The 17,645-nt window shown below is 43.4% G+C and overlaps 1 protein-coding gene across 2 annotated transcripts in view; it reads left to right on the top strand.

The window, feature by feature from the left end:
• The window catches only part of EHBP1 (EH domain binding protein 1), a 238,442-nt gene that overhangs the window by 212,991 nt on the left and 7,806 nt on the right, over positions 1-17,645 (top strand). For both annotated transcript variants that reach the window (XM_074150615.1, XM_074150614.1), the window contains 2 exons: positions 15,872-15,971; positions 17,187-17,260. In XM_074150615.1, the coding sequence (XP_074006716.1) occupies positions 15,872-15,971; positions 17,187-17,260 (174 nt within the window). The remainder of the gene's footprint in view (positions 1-15,871; positions 15,972-17,186; positions 17,261-17,645) is intronic.

Genomic DNA, 17,645 nt, shown 5'->3' with positions numbered 1-17,645 from the left:
CCTGGTGCTGTTTCCTAATGGACCTGCTGGATGCGAAGCTTTATATTTGAATGGGCTGCCAGAAGGCTGTGTTGCGTACGGTGTGTAATAATACGTCATACCTTAGGTACTCTTTATAAACAGAGACAGCAAGAAAAAAAAAAAAAAAGAAAAAAAAAAGAAAAAAAAGGAAAAACCAGGTGACTGTGGATCATCACTTCTACAGCAGGGACCCTAGGGATCCTGGTGTCCTGCCGTAACAGGGAGAGGTTTAGGAGAAGCGACGACGTTTCGCAGCAAATAAAGTGCCGGTCTTCGCAGCTCCCAGATGAAAAGGGCTTCTTTTTGTCCATTATCTGTATTGTAATTTCTCATTTGGGCGCTGGGTCTGCCCGTTGTGTCAGGGCGCGGGGGCTTTGGGAGGCAGTTTGCGACGGAGCGTTTCTTTTAAAGTCCTGTAGTGAGAGCTGACATGGGCTTCATTTACTGGTATGTATTTGTGAAAGTACTTACGTGAAGATCACAAATATGCGCAGCGCAGCCATCTCTCTCGTCCTGTGAGTTTTAATCCCAGTCCCGGAACGTTTCATTGTGGCCCTATGCAAATGTATTTACATAGGAATGGGTCTTGGGCCCTTTAAAGAAGGCAACAAAGTTGGAAGACTGAGGCCAACAAATAAATGAAAGTTTCTCTAAATCCATTGGATAATAGAGGCAGTGTTAAGGCTAACCACAGTGTTGAACTAAACAGAGGGATTACTCCTGGGTTTTGCATCAGTTGTTTTCTGCCGGGTGGCCTCGCTTGTCAAAAAAAAAAAAAAAAAAAAAAAAAAAAAGTTTAAGGGGGCGAACATTCACATGGCACGTTGAGAAAAGAAGTATGCTTAATTCCATCAAAGCTCAGAAATCAGTCATTAATTTATTCTAACCTCCAATTGTTGGTCATTTGTGAAACATCTGGCCTTTAAGTCGTAGGACCCTAAACATCAGTACAATGTGGGTCCTGCTGAAGACGGGAGCGGGGCCTGGGGGGGGTGCTGCGTTAGTGTTGTGTGGACGTGAGCGTGGGGGCACGTAGGTCTGTGTGCCGCCTAGGTTGCCACTGCCACTTAATTTCGGAGATTTTGAAACGTATTAAAATGAATCCTTCAGTTAATTTACTCTCGAAATTAGATTATTGTTCATTTGCATCTTGGAAAAGTTCTGCCATTCGAAAGAGTCTCTTCCTTCATGGTGAGTTAACAGTTAGATATTTAGCAATCTTGCAGCTTGCTAGTCAGAAATAGTTTCTAATGAAGTTGAAATTCGAGATAGAAAATGTATAAAAGCTTTCAGGAAAGACATACCCTATTTTCCATATGGCTAAGTAATTGTTATGATATTTGTTTTAAAGCTGGACTTAGACACTCCTGACTGCCCTCTAATTTGATATGGCTGGTCCCGGCGATTCTTCTGGAGGAAACTTTCGTAGGAGAATGCAGTGAAGGAGATAAATAATTTTGCAGCTATAAGCACATTGCAAAGTATAGAAAATAATTCGGTCGCCTTCACTGCGGTGCGGATAACAGTCTCCAGGTTATTTGCCTCTGCTGGGAGTTGGAACCGGAGTGAAAAGGAACCGAGTGATTAAAAGCAGATTTGAAATAAAGGTGGCATCTCGGAGCTGGCAAAATTCTGCCTTTTGTTAATCTTAAAATAACGCCTGCTATTTAATTGCCAGGGCTGGGGGGGGGGAGGGGGGGGGCGTTTAGTTGGGGAGGGAATATAGTTCTTCACGTACGGCTTAAACCGTGCAGCAGCTCCTGTCATTAAATTCCATGTGTTTCACATGGGTGTAGAGGGAAATTAGATTTTAAATGTGATGGAAAAATTTAGACCTGTCAATCCACGTGGCTCTGAGGGCATCTCTGTCTCCAGGCATTTACCTGCCTGTACTTTTTTTTTTTTGTTTTTAAAGACCTCTTTGGCCTGACCATTCACTTTTTGTGCTCAGCAGAGGTCGGCTGCTCTGACAAAGGTAGCGATGCTCTCCGAGCGTATGACAAAAAGAAAGTTTTTTGAAGATTTTTTGCATAAAGGGGCTTTTTCTCTTAGTATTTGTTTATCCTTTCCCCCTTGCTAAGCAAATAGATCTTTAATCCCCACTCCATTGCAAAATTTACTGTATCTGAATCTAGTTGTAACTCCTTTCAAGCCGGGTTTTATCCTTTTCTACTAAAGGGATAGCTGCGATTTTGGCAGCCGGGCACACAATATATGAAAAAAAAAATAAATCCAACAAGTAAATTAGAGTTGGCTTCTTATATTTGGATCCTTCGCGTTGCCTTGGCCCTGCAGCCGGAGTTTAGCCCCCCAAATCTGACGCCCACATTGGGGAGAGCGTGGGCGCCCACGTGTTGCACGACGCGCGTCCCACGGCCCACTGGCGCAACACCTACAAAAAAAAAAAGTCACGTTTCAACTTCGTTAAAGCCCTCGTTTCCGAAGCGCTGATGTCCAAAGTACTGGTAGGATAGTAGGAGATGAGAGGCGGGGGTCGGGAAGGAGGGGGAGAGGCGGGGGGGGGGAGGTAGAAAAAAATCTCTTTAAACAGCTTGTGAAATGTAATGTTTGAAACGGTTCTTTGAGAAGGTGCAGATTATGGCCTGCGTAGTGACTCTTCCCAGCTCGCCGGGAAATGAGCTGTTGACATTCTTTTGGGTCATCATCCGAGATAGGAGGGCACCCGCAAGGATTTAGCAGATAAATTCATCCAAAAAGACCTTTATCCGTTTCATTGCAACTTGGAAACGTTCGTGTCGAATAGCAGCATTAATGTAGCCCTTTTAGCCCTTCAAAGTGAGCCTTATGTTTAAAAAAAAAAAAAAAAAAATTAAAAAAAAAAATAAATCAAATGACCAGAGTAATAACTTCTTTAGGTCTTCTAAGAGGTAATTCATTATTTACATAATTCTGGAGCATAAACCCATCTTTCCTTCAAGAGGCTCTGAAATGGAATTGGGGATCTTATATGGTGAAAGAGTCTCCTTTGAATTCTAATCAACTGGATCTGTCTCAAATTCATTTCTAGTTTATTGTAAACAGTGGAATTTAAATTAATTTCTTCTTATCTTGTCTTTTGAAGAAAACCAGCAACATGTATAAGAGGTTTTATTTTTAAATACAGCTCAGAGTGTTTTTTATTTGGGTTTTTTGTTTTTTGGTTTTTGTTTTTTTTTTTTTTTTTTAACTTTATAAATCAGGCAGGGGTCGGACGGGATGGGTTTTGACAGCCAGGCAACGATGATGCATTAGTATAGGTGATTATGAAATAAATCGGGGGGGAAAAAAGAAAACCAAAAACTTTTTGACTTGAACTGGAGTGATACTATAAGGGCTGAATGCGCAGGCAAGGTTCCCACAATGCACTGTGAAAACCTAGGCTAACAACCACCCCGCTGCGTTGAAAACCCCCAAAAAAGACAAAAGCACAATGAAATAGAAAGCTTACCACCGGTAGCTTTCAAAACGACAAACTAGGCAAACTATACATCTCCACCACTCCAATTTTGTCAGAATGCTAATGAGCTTGCTCTGATCTTTACTCGGCTTCCCGTGTTTTCTACATCTTCAAGGACCACATGGCGCTAGCAAAATAAAGACAACTAAATGAGAATTTCGAATGCTTTTTGTGTTCGGACCTGGTGCCTTTCAGTTGACGCACTCGTTGAATATTCTCAACTTAAAAGCGTACAACAGGGGGCTGGGTATGAACTTTTTAGCAGGGGGAAATTCGTACAAAAGTAAATGAGTGTGATGAGGAAAATATGAGAAAAATTTCTGATTAATTTCCACTCTATAATATCAATGACACCTTCAGCCCCTCTCATACTCCTCTAACAAGAGATGCTGATAAAAGATGAATGATTCTGTGTTGTTCACAGTGAATGTTTAGTGGTTTTTTAATAGCAGCATTCTACATAAAAGGCACCAGGAAGTACTCTGCATTAGCAGTTGAGATCACTAGTTAATAGGATGATGTCTTTTAGCTTTTGTCACAAGATTATTAGAAAGGATGGGTTTCTGTTCTCATCCCGGCATACTTTGGAGTGCTTGTTGAGCACAAGTGCTAAAATACAGGTTTCTCGGTATTGTTTCACATGCAAAATAAAAGCCCTTTTAATGCAACACCTTTTACTTTTTTTTTTTTACCAGGTGATTTTTGTCATTGATCTCTTATCTGCCCCCTTTAGCTGTATTAATCACTTGGAGTGGTCTGCTTCTCAATGGGAGCTTGATGATGTATATGCGTATAGCTTCACTATCAAAAATAAATCCCTTACATGCTCTGCACCTTCACAAACCTGATTATCAAGCTGTATTTACCAGTCTGTATTATGCCACCGTGAATGCTTCTTACCGGAGTCGCCCAGTCCGTGACTCAAGTTTGCACTGGGGGAGGGAGGGATAAGCTGGGAGGAGGCATCCCGCTCCCTAAGCCAAGTTTTGTCTTCTAAAAAACAATTGAATTCGCAATTCTCTTTGGAGTTCTCAAAAGTAAATGCAGATTTGTGTTTACCAGTGTCGGGGCTTGGGGAGGAAAATGATGAATGTTCACTTTTTGCCCGAAAGACGAACTCCGTGTAAAAATTGGATTTGCCACCATCTTCCTGGGGGTTTTCAAAAGAGGGGTTGACATAGAGCTTAGAGACATAGTGTAGTGATGTGGGGTTTTTTTTCGCATGGTTTTCTTTTGGTTTTTTATCAGAGTTAGGTTGATGGTTGGACTAGATGATCTTAAAGGTCCCTTCCAACCTAGACGATTCTATGATCCTATGATTCTACGATTCTGTTCAGGCTCACAAGCAGCCAGTGTGAAAAATACGGCGGTGCATACATAAAGAAAAAGTTGTGGCTAGATAGGGAAATCATCATGGTCTCTTCAGGTTTCCATATCCGACGTAAATCAGAAAGAATGAGTTAATAACACCGTAGTTTTTGGAGCAGTTTGCCAGCCTTGCTTTCCCTATACACCGTGGTTTTGCTTAGCTCCACGCGATTCATCTCAGGTGGACTGAAAACGCGCCAGACCACGAGGTGGTGGAGAGTTGTCCAGCCATGTTGGTTCTTTGCTGGTATTAGTTTGTGAGCATTCCCTATTGGAAATACGTAACAATTAGGAGGCTAGAAGGATATTACTAATATCCTATATTGCGATTTAGCAGTGTAGCTCTAATAGCAATTTGTGTTGGGCAGAGGAAAAGGCTTTTGACATGAGCACAAAAGTTAGGGATTTTTATTGTACCATGATAACAGTTCACCAAACTATGCAATTTTTTTTCCTTTTTTGAAGCAAAACAATATTATAAAGCACTTGATGAGATGCTTCTCTCTCCAGTGTTCGGGGATGTTAACTTGCTGCTGGGGTTATGGTAATGGGAGTCTTGGCACCTACCAAAACCCTGGGTGAAAGAAGTGCCTTAACATTACGACCGAGATCTCATTTACAATATGGTAACTTGTGCTTCTGCTGTTGCATCCAAGTGTGACTTGACTGACCTGAAGCCCACAGAGCTCTGTAGAAACGCCTGCTAGTACTGAATCAGTGCAGTGCAAAGCCATTCATTAAAATTTCTTAACGCAGATAAACTGGCATGCTATAGCAAGCTGTTTTTCTGACATGAGTCTTCAGGGTCCAGATCTTTCATATACAAATTTCTGCAGAGATATTGCTTTTGAGGTTGCCAAAATTATGCAATTTATGAGCCATTGAGAACTTCTTGAGTTCTTGAGGCTTGTCAACCTTTCTCCATTTTCCCTTCTGTCATGTTGCCTCCACAGTCTCTTACTGGCAAGCTCTTTCTACTCTCCATCTCCTCCCATTAGCAGTTCCTGTGAAGCAATCTTGACTTGCTTTTGGTAAAGGAAGACCATCTGGCTGTACTTTTCCAAAAACCCAGCGTTTCTACAGCTGAGGAGCTCCCACAGAATGAACACACCATGCCAAACCCCAGAGTTCACAGTTCTGACTCTCTGATTCGCCACATCTCTTCCATCTTAAATCAGTGCATTGCTAGGCAGAAGTTCCCAGGAGGAGACCTTTCCAAGACCAGACACGGGCATCTTGAGTGTTCAGTCTTCCCAGGCCAAGTTCATTAAATCCTTAAAGCAACTCAGCAGCAACAATGACCATTTTTTTTTTTTTTTTGTTCTCAAAGTAACACAGAATTGCCATTGGCTGCCAAAGACTGAACGATAAGTCAGCCTCCTCTCCGTGCTTCCCTGGCTGGTGGCCTCATCATTGCTTTAAAAGAACCTGTCAACAGAGTGCTTGAAGCCAGCTTGAAGAAGAGAGCCCAAGCGCGGCGGTGCCCGTATAGCAGGAGGCTACTCTGGGAGAGCCGTAGGCACTGTGAATAGGCTTGCGAGCCTTCCAAAAGTCTTGCAAGACCCAACAGACACTTGCTTCTTTTAGCTGATTTCCATCTTTCTTTGTGGTATTGCAGTATAAATGCTCTTTCATGTGGTAGGCATAGTCTTTGGCTTTATGCCTGGAAGTTAGCTTTCTCCACAATCAGTGCCTGCCTGTGAAGAGAAGGCGAGGAGAAAGGCACTTTGGTCACCCCAGGGCTCCCAGCCCATGATGCCACTGCAGTCTGCAGAAAGCCCTGTTATTTTTTCTCGGTTTTCTCCCATTTAGTGCCAAAAACACCTTTTCTGTCAAAACTGGAAACTGTGGGTCCCCGGGACACCTCAAGCTCGCTGAACTTGCCCAGTTAGCCCTGGGAAGCTTTGGATCCCAGAGGCGCAAACCAGCCAACTCCCAGTAAGAGCAGGCATCTTCATTAATACCAACACCAGGTCACATTCGTTGGCAACCATCATCTCGCTTCAGGCAGTTGCTTGGGTTAATTTCTTTAATGGACAAAGAAGTCATTTTAAACTATCCACCGCCCTTCCCAGCTCCAGGAGAATATGTTCCTAAGGAACTAAGGCAACATTTGGTAAAAATGGGATAATATGCTGCCTAGTTGAACACAATCCAATGGCGCTAAGGTTAATTGGCCTCTTGCTACAGCATCTTACCCAGCCATCACTTGCCAAGTAAATAGGCAACTGGTCTATGGAGTAGTTATGAGCCATAGAGAAATTAATGTCACTCATAAGAAAGCACCCGACTCTACTCCTCAACCTGCGAGCAAAATAGTTCGTTTGCCAGACCATCATCCCCTTCTTGGTGCATTTCCAAGTGTGAACTGCTGTTTCTTCCGTAGCTTCAAAGGTTCGAGCGTGTGGGTTAATGGTGCGTGTTTCCTGCGCTGCAAGCACAGGTCTGATGCATGTTTTTCCCAAGCCCGTGCTTCTTCTGAAGTTGTGCTACGTGAGAAAATTTGGGTACAAAGAACATCAGAGGATGACAAAGGACAAGGTCGGTTCTGCTCAGTGCTAGGATCCCTGCAGGCACTGTCCTCAAGGCAGGAAGCTCTCCAGATGTTTCGGTTGAATCCCACCTCTTGTTGTCTGAATTTTGGGCCACAAACTATGTGTTTTCTTGGTATGGATCGGTGGTGCCACATTCAAAATATATTCGTAATCTTTATCAAGCCCAGGTGTTCTGTTTCTGTTGATTTTCTGTTATTTTCCAGTGGCTGCTGCGTTGACTCGTCACGTAGAGAAAATGGGCTGTCTTTCAGGCAGTTCGTCCTTTTGTGGAAGTTTCGGCCCTGTGATAATTTTAGGTTGCCAAGACTGCAGGCCACAAATGGCTTGTCTTCCTGTGAGTCAGTCCCGCTCCAGGTAGAACAAATCCTCCCGGGCGCTGGGATGCGGTCCGAACCCTGACCTTCTGTTTACACAGCTCTCAAAATTTTAAATCGCCTCTCTGGTTTATTATGTTCGGGAAACCAAAGGAATTGCAAGCTTCCTGTTCGATATTAAGCTGATTCGATGTGTCCTCGTGATAAAGGCATTCCCTTGAGCGGCGGCTCCCTTTCTTGAGGGTTGCAGTACTTTTGGGAGCTGAGATGGAGTCAGACAGTGTGCCGCAATGTCACTCTGCCTGGCAGATTCTTGGCAGTCGGTACCTACCTTTATGAGACTCCATTGTGCGGACATCAATGTCTCCTTCTCAACTGCTCTCAGGCAGCAAGTTAGTGGCCATGAATTTGCCTTTCTAATGCTCCTTGGGCATTTTCCCATCCGGTTCAGACTCAGGAAACCTTCATCTGCTAGCTAGCTCTTCTGCGGTGTCATCTAACCGACGGTCCCATCCTCTTTCTCCCTTGGTGCTCATCTGCAATGATTTTTAATAACCGAGGAGGTTCTTGTTCAGTGAAAAGAAGTAGTATTCTGGAAGAAAGCTGGGCATGGCAATCTGAAATAGGAGGCATGAAGCTCAAGGTGAAGCAGCCCATCTCTTCATGCTATGGGGTGCCTACTGCAGGGTCTGTTTTGACACTGAGAACTTTGAAGAATTTTTTTTCGCCAAAAATCTGAGCTTTTCTACCAAAGGTGGTCCTCTGAAAGCAGAGGAGGGTGACTTTTCAGGAAATTGGTCTCTCTTGGGATGCCTCAGCTTCACTCAGAATAAAATTGTGGATCGCTAGTTGTTTAAAAATCTTCACTGTGGCTTTGGGTTGTGTTGGAGACGTTTTGCGGTAGGTCTCGTGTAACTCTCCTTTATGAAGAATGTCTGTTGCGAATATAAGCTTTTCTGCTTAAGTGTTTGTTGAATTCAGTAACTTGCATTAGAAACAAGAGCTTCTCTGTGCCTAAGCTGTTCACAGTGAGCGAGATGACTATTGAAAGCGGTGGGAAGTCCACCGTTGGCTTCGAAGGGTTCGAGACCTTCCATCAGCCTTTGTTGGCAGTGTGAGGTTGGTCAGCTTAAACACCCGGCGTCGTTTCTCGTCCCGTCCCCTGTTCCCTTTCAGCAAAGCTGTAATTGCCACGGCGGATCAGCCCTACGCTCTGGTCCAGGACACCGTCCCGTAGAGGGACAGGTACAGGTTGGACCCAGGCAGGGGCAAGAAGCTCTGCAAGGGCCAGTTACATCCTGATCTGGCCCCAGGGAACATTTCATTTAGCCTCTAAAAATTAAAGGTTAGCTCGCGCTAAAGCGGGAGGATCCACCTCCCACCTCCCCCGTGGTTTTTTGTTTGTTTGTTTGTTTGTTTGTTTGAATATTTATCGCTACAGCTTTGCCTTTCCCTATTCAATGTTCAGCCTGGTTTTCATTCTTGCTGAGCTCTTAGTTTCAACATTGCCTCATGGCGACGAGTCCTACTGGTGAACGATGAGGCTTTGAGGAAAGATCGTTCTTTTTATCAGTTTTAAGCACACCGCCTTCAATTTCAGTGAATTTCCCCAGGTTCTTACCAGACAAGATGAGACAGGTCCTAGAACTATTCTTTATTTGCTATTCATGTTCTCCTTCAGGTAAACAAGCCAATCTGTCCGCTCGCTCCTAATACAGAAACTCGTAAAAACTCGTCCCCGCGATTGGGTGAATGCAACTTATGGGTTGGTTTTTTTTTGTTGGTTTGGTTTGGTTTTTTTTTTGTGTGTATCAGCGGGCGAATAAAAGTGGCGGGGTACGTGTTCAAAAGACCTGCCTGTTACATCTGCGGCGTTGGCTGCCGTTGGGATGGCTCTCGGTGGTCATCGAGCTGCTTCTGCCCGCTCCCGAGTAGCCCGGGGAGAGGAGCGGAGCGGAGCTGGCAGGTTTTTTGTCGTTATTCGCCCCGCTCTAGTTCAGATGTGCTGGCATTCTGCTGCTGGCCTCTTCACCCAGGAGTGCTGTGTGAAGAAAGCTGCTTCTATTCTGTTTTAAAACTGTGTGTAAACAGCAGCAAATGGGCGAAGAATGGGCTCCGTCTTAAGTAGGTTGTTTTTCATGTAGTTCTCTTGAGGTAAATGGGGAGACATGGGGAGTTTTCTGTGTTTAACCGTGACACCATGGCACACACACTATACGCAGTGCAAATAAAATTTAAAAACAATTACCGCTTAAGACAGCGTACAAAGTGATTTCTGTAAACCTGTTATTTCTTGCCAGACTGAATGGGCTGGTTTGGGATGCTGATAGAAACCTTTTATTATTTATCTTCCGCAGGTTGTAATTCATTTTTGCACAAGGGCTAAAAACATTTACATTTAAGGTGGTTTGTTTTTTTTTTTTTAAAAAAAATATTAATCTATTGGCTTATCTTGACAGATTTACAAGGCTATAAAGTGTAGAGGAGTTACTGTGTTCATCCATTTACACTGTAAACTAGCCTTGTCCCTGCATGTCGCTGCTTTTTCTTCCTTTTAAGTGGTATCCAGAGTGTTTCGTAGCACTTTCTTCTCTGTTTTCTTAGCGATGTACGGGTTTACTATGTTAATCCATATTGGGTTTATCTAATGACTGGCTGCCCAAACGGCTTAAAAGTAATGGGTTTAATGGCACATATATGCACTGATAGCTGGCCGAGCACAAGGGCTGGGTTTGGAGGTATTTTTAGCAGGAAAGCAAAAGCAAGAAATTGTTTTCTCAAGTTGATTCAGAAGAGACATTTGTCAAGATGCTCCTTATTTCAATGTTTAGCAAATAATTAGCTTTGAGTGTAAACAAAAACCCATTTGTAAATCCCGAAGAATGTGAAGGGGAAGGTATTTTTAAAAGACTGCCTGGAAGCTGTGCGATGTTAAAATAAGCTAGTCGCTTTTATTGCTCTCAAAAACGGTAACACATAGAAACATGCTTGTGATTCTTGAGCGATGTAGATGAAAATTGGCTCACGTTGCTTTTGAGTAACAGTCAGGAAAATTATATTTGAGTATGTGTGATGAACCACAGGAGAAAAGAAAGGAGTTTGGGGTTGGTTTGTTGTTGGTTGTTTTTTGTTGGTTTTTTTTTTGCTATCATTAAAATTTTTGGCTATCGTTAAAAATTGTCCCAGTAAGGGATAAAATCACCAAGCTTGACGCTGCGGCCTTGGTCAAATCCTGGACGGGAGCTATGACCAGCACAGAGTAGGAGTCGGTAGGAGTTTCGCATCCCTGAGGGCAAAATTTGTGCTACTCCAGGCTTGGTGTTGGGCTTGTTCCTAATCATCGAGGAGGGTTCTGGTAGATGTCAAGTGAAGAGAAGAATAGAGCATGCATCCTTCACCACTCAAGCCAGACAATGAAATTAGAAAATGGCACTGAGAGTTGATGCGAGAGAATTCCCCCGGATTCCTAGAGGAAGAATAGAACAAGAATGTATTGATTAAAAAAAAAGGAAAACAAAAAAAAAAAGGAGAATAAAAGCGGAAAGGAAGAGGGGAAAAAGAAAATAAATTAGAGAAACCCTGCCAGAATCCTCCTCAGAACCTATCTAATAATAAAAAGTCCGACATTAAAAGCTGTATTGTCTTTTTACATAAAGGCGCGTGTACTTACTGTTTCGTCTTAGTTTCTGGCTCTGCGTTTTTCAAATCTCTTAGCGAGCATTTTGCATTCATATGATGTTTGCAGCGCTACCCACCCTTATTTGAAGACTGTTTTCAGAAGTCATTATTGAACTATAGGATAAAAAGGTATAAGCGTAATTACGTGTTAAAGAGAATAAATATGTTCTGCTAGATAGTTAACCAGGTGAGGTTAAACAAGATAAGATGAATTCGGGTCTTTTTAGAAAACTGACAGTCTTCATTTTAAGCTACAATGTAAAGTGCTTTATCCTGAGATTAGGTATTGTGGCAGAAGCTAAAACTGCCTTTTTCCCCTAACTGTGCCAGAATACAACCTCCTTTTCTTTTTGCGCTAACAAGACTGCTTTACCACCACAGCCCACTCTAAGTAATTAAATCAATCCTTTGTACTTACCGTATTCTCCTCTAGTGACGGTACTAGATCTGATTATATGCTTCATGCATATTCAAAGTACGGCACTGACAGCTCTTTAATGAGCTCTTACTTAATCAGTGCGAACAATGTTCATCTTGTTCTTTTTTTCCTCATACATTAGAGCTAGGAACAGTTGGGGAAAAAAATGAAACATCCAGCATTCATTTGAAAAATATATTGTACTTTGAAAAGTGTCTAAGCTGGGGAAGTTGCATTCTGCCCTTTAAAAGTCTGATGGACAAATTGGATTACTAGTATTGGATTAAATAACAAATGGTTAGAGGAGAAATGAGAAAAGCTCGCTGTGATCACAGGCTTTAATATTTTTTGTTACTTATAAAGCTGAAGGGGTCTTTAACCAGTTATTAAAGTCAGGATTAATTTGTAATGGTCCAACTTACTAGCCTTAAAAGGGTTTTGTTGTTGTTGTTGTTGTTGTTTTTATTGAAAACAATAGCGTAATGCATGTATTATGGAAAAAAATTTAAGTTTAAGATCTGTGGGCTATTTATAGATTTTCATCATCTTGTACTGGCTCAGATAAGGGGTTTGTATGCGTGAGATCGATTTGTTCTCAAACATGTTTTTCACTTCATTTAAATAATCTGTACCTTATTATTTTTTTTCCCGAGAACAACACACATTTTCCCAATTCTAATTTCCCAAGCATTTGTAGGAAGTCAATTAAATACTTGTTTTACACTTGGAAAGCGGGAACAAAAACAACCCCAGCACCAGCAGGGTTTTACCGAGTGAAACTGTGATAAAGAAAGGCTTTTTCTAAATTTTTTTTTATTTAGAAATTGTAAATGTGAGTTTAGCTTGCAGCATCACTCCAGTAACAACACTCAGTTTTTCCTTGTTGAAGGTGTTTTGCCTGCATCCTTCCACCGAGTGGAAAAAAAAAAAGAAGTAAAAAAATGCTTTAATGTAGTGTATTTGCTCAAAAGAGTTATTTAAATTTCTTACATATATGAGTTCATCTTTATTTTGCTTGCCTGGGAGGAATCTGTTTCAGCTCCGTGCTCAAGAATTTAAAAGCTGATGGTCAACAAATAAAATATCAGCATCGACTGCTATTAATATTGCACACATGTGTCATTTCGCTGATCAAAAAGGCCTTCACTGGGGTACGATTGGCCTTTTTCCAAATTGCAAGCTTTTTCTCAGCTTTTTCTTTTTTACTCTTTCTTCTTTTGTTGCTGCCCGGGGATTTGTGCCTATCGCAGCCGATATCACATGACTGGTGTCAGGGCATCACATGGGTCCAAAGCGAATACAAAAACAGATTAAAAATTCTGTAAAAACAATCAAGACTTTGTTAACTCACTTTTAAACTGGCCTATTCTATGGATATTGCGTGTGCTTCGGTGTCAGCCTGGAAATATCACAAGAGGCACCTGTTTGGGGCTGACTCAACAGTTCTAAGCTTTACCTAGATTTTTTTCTCTCATTATATCTTGCAAATAACTTTATTTAGGAGGAAAGCATTAATAGAAAGGAGGCTGTATCTTAAGTTTATGTTCTTCCCCTGAGATCCCATGCCATGAAATTCAAGTTCAGACCCACCACGAAGCCAAACTCCTTTGAAACATTTCTTTTTTTCAGGGCTTGCAAAATGAAATGCGGCAAGAACTTGCATTTATAATGGCATCTTTTAGCCAGGGATCCCAGACCGCCCCAAACCCAACAAATTTAGGGTCATAAATCGATTAAAATGCTACTATGGCCACGTATGTCTGGTGGTAAGAACTTGTTTCACTGGCAGCGTGGCAGTCCCACGCGTCGCAGAATAGACGGCTGGTTTTGCGGGGGTAAAAAAGGCGATCTATCCCCTTTTTCCTTCCTCCTTCCCCAAATAAGTTTCAGCTACTTGGTGCATTTCAACGAAAGGTTGCTGGTATTGATTATCGTCTGCTTCTAAAAGCAGACCCTGTTCGATGGACTGACACTGCAATGCCTTTGATCTGTAACTTAACAGCAAAGCGTACCTATAAGTTTTAATCCTCTCTGGGGGAGCGCTGAGCTGCTGAATATTATTGTAAATGCAGTGGCGTAATATTTTCTCCCCCCAAAAAAACCCAGAAGCGCAGGTCTTGGGGGAGAGCATTTCTATGTGACAGATGTCTTCCCTCAGTGCTCCATCGTCCAGGAGCCGGACCCTGCTGCTTCTGCTTGGGAAAAGGCTGCAGGACCGTCCCGTTCCCCCCTTTAGGATGTTCTGCACTTCCCGTCTCGCTGTTAGCAACCCCTCCAAGGAACGGTTTCATCACCCAGGAGTTCCCCAGGGCGATAGGTGGATGCTGGGGGCATGTCTCATGTCAGAAAGAAGAGCGTGCCAAGCGGCGTGACTTCTTCTTACGGCGCAGATCCACCAGCTCCACCCCGAGCTGACCCGCTTCCCTGTTCCATCTCCTTTTCCTTCCCTCGTCAGGAGGCACCAAGCCCAGAGGCCATGGCAGGGGGAGGTGGATCGAACAGTTTGGAGAAGGCCGGTGACCTCCCCTTGCAGGCAGCAGGGTCATAGCTGGGTGAGGAGGTGGTTCTCTGTGCAGATCTGGGCTTGCACACTACCATGGCGCTGGGGTGGGAACGTGCGCGTGGCAGGCACGTACGTGCAAGCATTTCAAAACGCTCCCATCTAGAAGTTGAAAGCTCTCTTTTAGAGCAAAACAATATTTTTCCTGGTGTCTTTCCAGCTTCTGGTGCTGGAAGTCGCTTCTCTGCAACGAGGGATCCTATGGTCTAAGTTAATAAGGTAGCTTCCCCCAGCGTACAGCATCTTGCATCAGAGACTTCAGAACCCTTTACGAACATCAAAGAATTAACCTCTAGCACCCGTGCAAGATCGGTACGAGTGTTTGTCCCCATATTCTACACAAGGTGCTTAAATGTAGAGATCTGCTCATGGTGAAGCAGCGTTGAAGCTGGGAGGAGTCCTCAGGAGTCACAGCTCCTGCTGCTTTGCCACTGTTCCGGGTTCCTCCCCGGATTAATTCTAACCGTAAGAAATGTGTGAGTTTCATAACTCAATGAGGACCATATAGTCTTTGCTTCTTGACTCAACTTAAGAGGTGAGAATGGCAGGTCACCATGGAGATGCAGTCTCTGCAAAGGACTCGGATGAGGTTTCTACTAGTCCCCCAGCTCAGAGCCAGGTTTGGCTGAGCAACCCTGCTACCTGGAAAAGGACAGTCAGGAGCCTCCTGGGCGCTCCTCTCCCTTTCCCCTCACGTGGCCTGATGGTGGCCATCTTACCAAGACCACCATAAGATGGTGGTCTTATAGAGTCTGGTAGAGCATAGCATTGCCTGCAGCTATGGAGGGCCCTGGTCCTGATCCTGCCTGGGATGCAATGACCATCATGGGCTGGGGAAAGGGATGCTAGTCTTATGCATGCACACATGGGGACTCTTAGGCACCTGGACCCCAAAACGAGTTGTGTCCGTGCACAAGCTCTGTTTGGTCACGGGTGAAGAGAGGAGCGGCTCTTTCCAGCTCCTCATCTTGAAGAGTGGCCATAAGTACAGAGAGGCTGAGAAGGTGCCCCCGCCACGGCCAAGGGTTCGGGATTATCAGCTCCTCTGCAGCAGCTTTGATCCCTGCCACATCATCCCTCCTGCCCTGGGCTTGCACTGGGGGACTGCCTCTTGCCCGCAAGGACTGGGTTTGTCTTTGGAGGCCTACGATGACCAGCAACAAGGGGTTTTTTTTTTCATTGGGAAGACGGCAACGATATAGTTCTCTCACAAGAATCTAAAAGATACAGTGCTTTTTTAAAAGGTGTTTATTTAGGTCGGGGTATCAGACTGGTATAGAACACTGAAATGTATGCTGAATAAAGTCCGCTTTCAAAGATTTATTTATAGAGCAAGTAGTGCCGGGCTGCGGGACTTGTAGTTAAATGGTATTTTTACCCTTTGAGAGTGCGCTGCGTAACGCTCAACGACACTGGAGACCGCTGCTCCAAAACCCCAATGGAACGGTGTGGCTCCATCTGTAAAATGCCCCCTAAGTAACGAAATTCTTCTGATTGCAGGAAGAAACACAGAAGAAGAGGAAGCCATGATGCAGGAATGGTTCATGCTGGTTAATAAGAAGAATGCCTTAATAAGACGAATGAACCAGCTTTCTCTTCTGTAAGTACCGATGGATACATGTATTTGCAAAAGGATGATTTCCTGGGATATTTACCCCGCAGGTGGATGCAAAACCTCTTTGTTTTCTTCCCATTAGACTTCAGAAACATTGCCTCAAAAATGAGTAGCATGGGTGATTTGTGGAACACATCGAGTAACTTGCTTTTCTCATATTTCGGACTTGAAAATGAGAAGCATGCAACGGCACAAGATTAGCCAGAGCTGTGGAAAAAAACCCAACAAAAAAAAAAAAAAACACAAAACAAAAAAACCCAAATTAAAGAAATGTTAAGCACAGTTACATTTTCAAAGGCCCAACAGTAGAATTAAATTACACTTTAGAAATGCGCAAATAGATTTGGATTGTGCCTCAGACGTGACGGGTGAAGACTATTCGGGGGGGGAGAGCAAAATCTTGAGTCGCTACCTGCTTTGTAGAAATCCTCCATCCCGTTGCTGGTCCATGCTGCTAGCATGGGGCTGGTGGAAAGGTATTGGTGACTCGGTCACGGTTGCGATGATGGCACCGATAGATACAGCAAAGTAAGGACAAATAAACTTTTTTGGCCAGCACTGGCGAGGGAGGGAGAAGGCACTGCTGGGGTTTTTTTTTAGGGGCGTTCTGCCCTCGGCGCTGCTTCTCCAGCTTCTTTCGGTTTGATTATATTTCTTTCAGTAATGCCACCTAGTGTAGATGCCGGCATACTTCCCTGGGAAGAGCCTGTGCTCGCCGATCTCCAGCCGTGTCTGAACTTGACAGAAGATCCTACCTTCAAAATATTAAGCTTTCTAATCCCGTGTCTAATTTTCATTATTCATTAGGGCAGAATGTATATAGGATAATACTTCCAGTGTCATATTATCCTGGTGAATAGGCTGATGCTGGAATTTGTTCATTAGATCCCGGGGAATGTTTTATACTTAGGACATTCCACAACAGCCGCTCCAAGGGTGAATATGAAATAATTACGTCCCGTAGCACAATAGAGTTAAACTGAAGGAATTAAAGCCAACGTTATAGAAATGAAAAGGCCCCGCTCCTGACTGTGCCACCTGAGCGAGGTTTTAAGTTTGTGTATATCATTTATTTGGAGTAGCTTAAAGTTAAAGAGAAAAGTCAGTTATGAGTCCTAAAATCAATGCAAGTTAAAGGTTGTTTTAAGTGTTTAATGATTTAGTAATTAACATATTGATGAACTTTTGCAACTTGCCTAGGGAAAAAGAACATGACCTAGAAAGGCGCTACGAGCTGCTGAACCGGGAGCTAAGAGCAATGCTTGCTATTGAAGGTAAGAGCCACGCTGGGTGCCAGGGGAAGGAAAGTGCTCGCCACCAAAGGTGGCCACCTGAAAGCACCAAACACGGAGGCTTCTCTAAAGCCCGGTCAAGAATTTTAACGCTGCTCTTTACATTCTTTCAAGTGATAGCACACAGCAAATAGTGCTGGGTCCGCAGTCCCATTCTTGAGTTTTATTTGGGGGGAAAAAAAAAGAAGTCCAAGATACATGGTGTCCTTGCAATAAACTTTGAAAAAAGTGATGAGGAGGTAAAGAATGTTTGTCCAGGGTTTATTATCTTTTGTTGCAGTAATGCTCTCCTGGCTTTCCTGCAGCATCATGCTGCTTTGGGTGCCGCAGAAAACGGAAGAGGCGACCCACAGAAGGGAGCCTCCTT

This window comes from Numenius arquata, chromosome 7, assembly GCF_964106895.1.
Source record: "Numenius arquata chromosome 7, bNumArq3.hap1.1, whole genome shotgun sequence".
In the NCBI taxonomy this organism is placed as follows: domain Eukaryota; kingdom Metazoa; phylum Chordata; class Aves; order Charadriiformes; family Scolopacidae; genus Numenius; species Numenius arquata.
The sequence above is the reverse complement of the archived record's forward strand: the minus strand, read 5'-3'. Positions and strand labels throughout refer to the sequence as shown.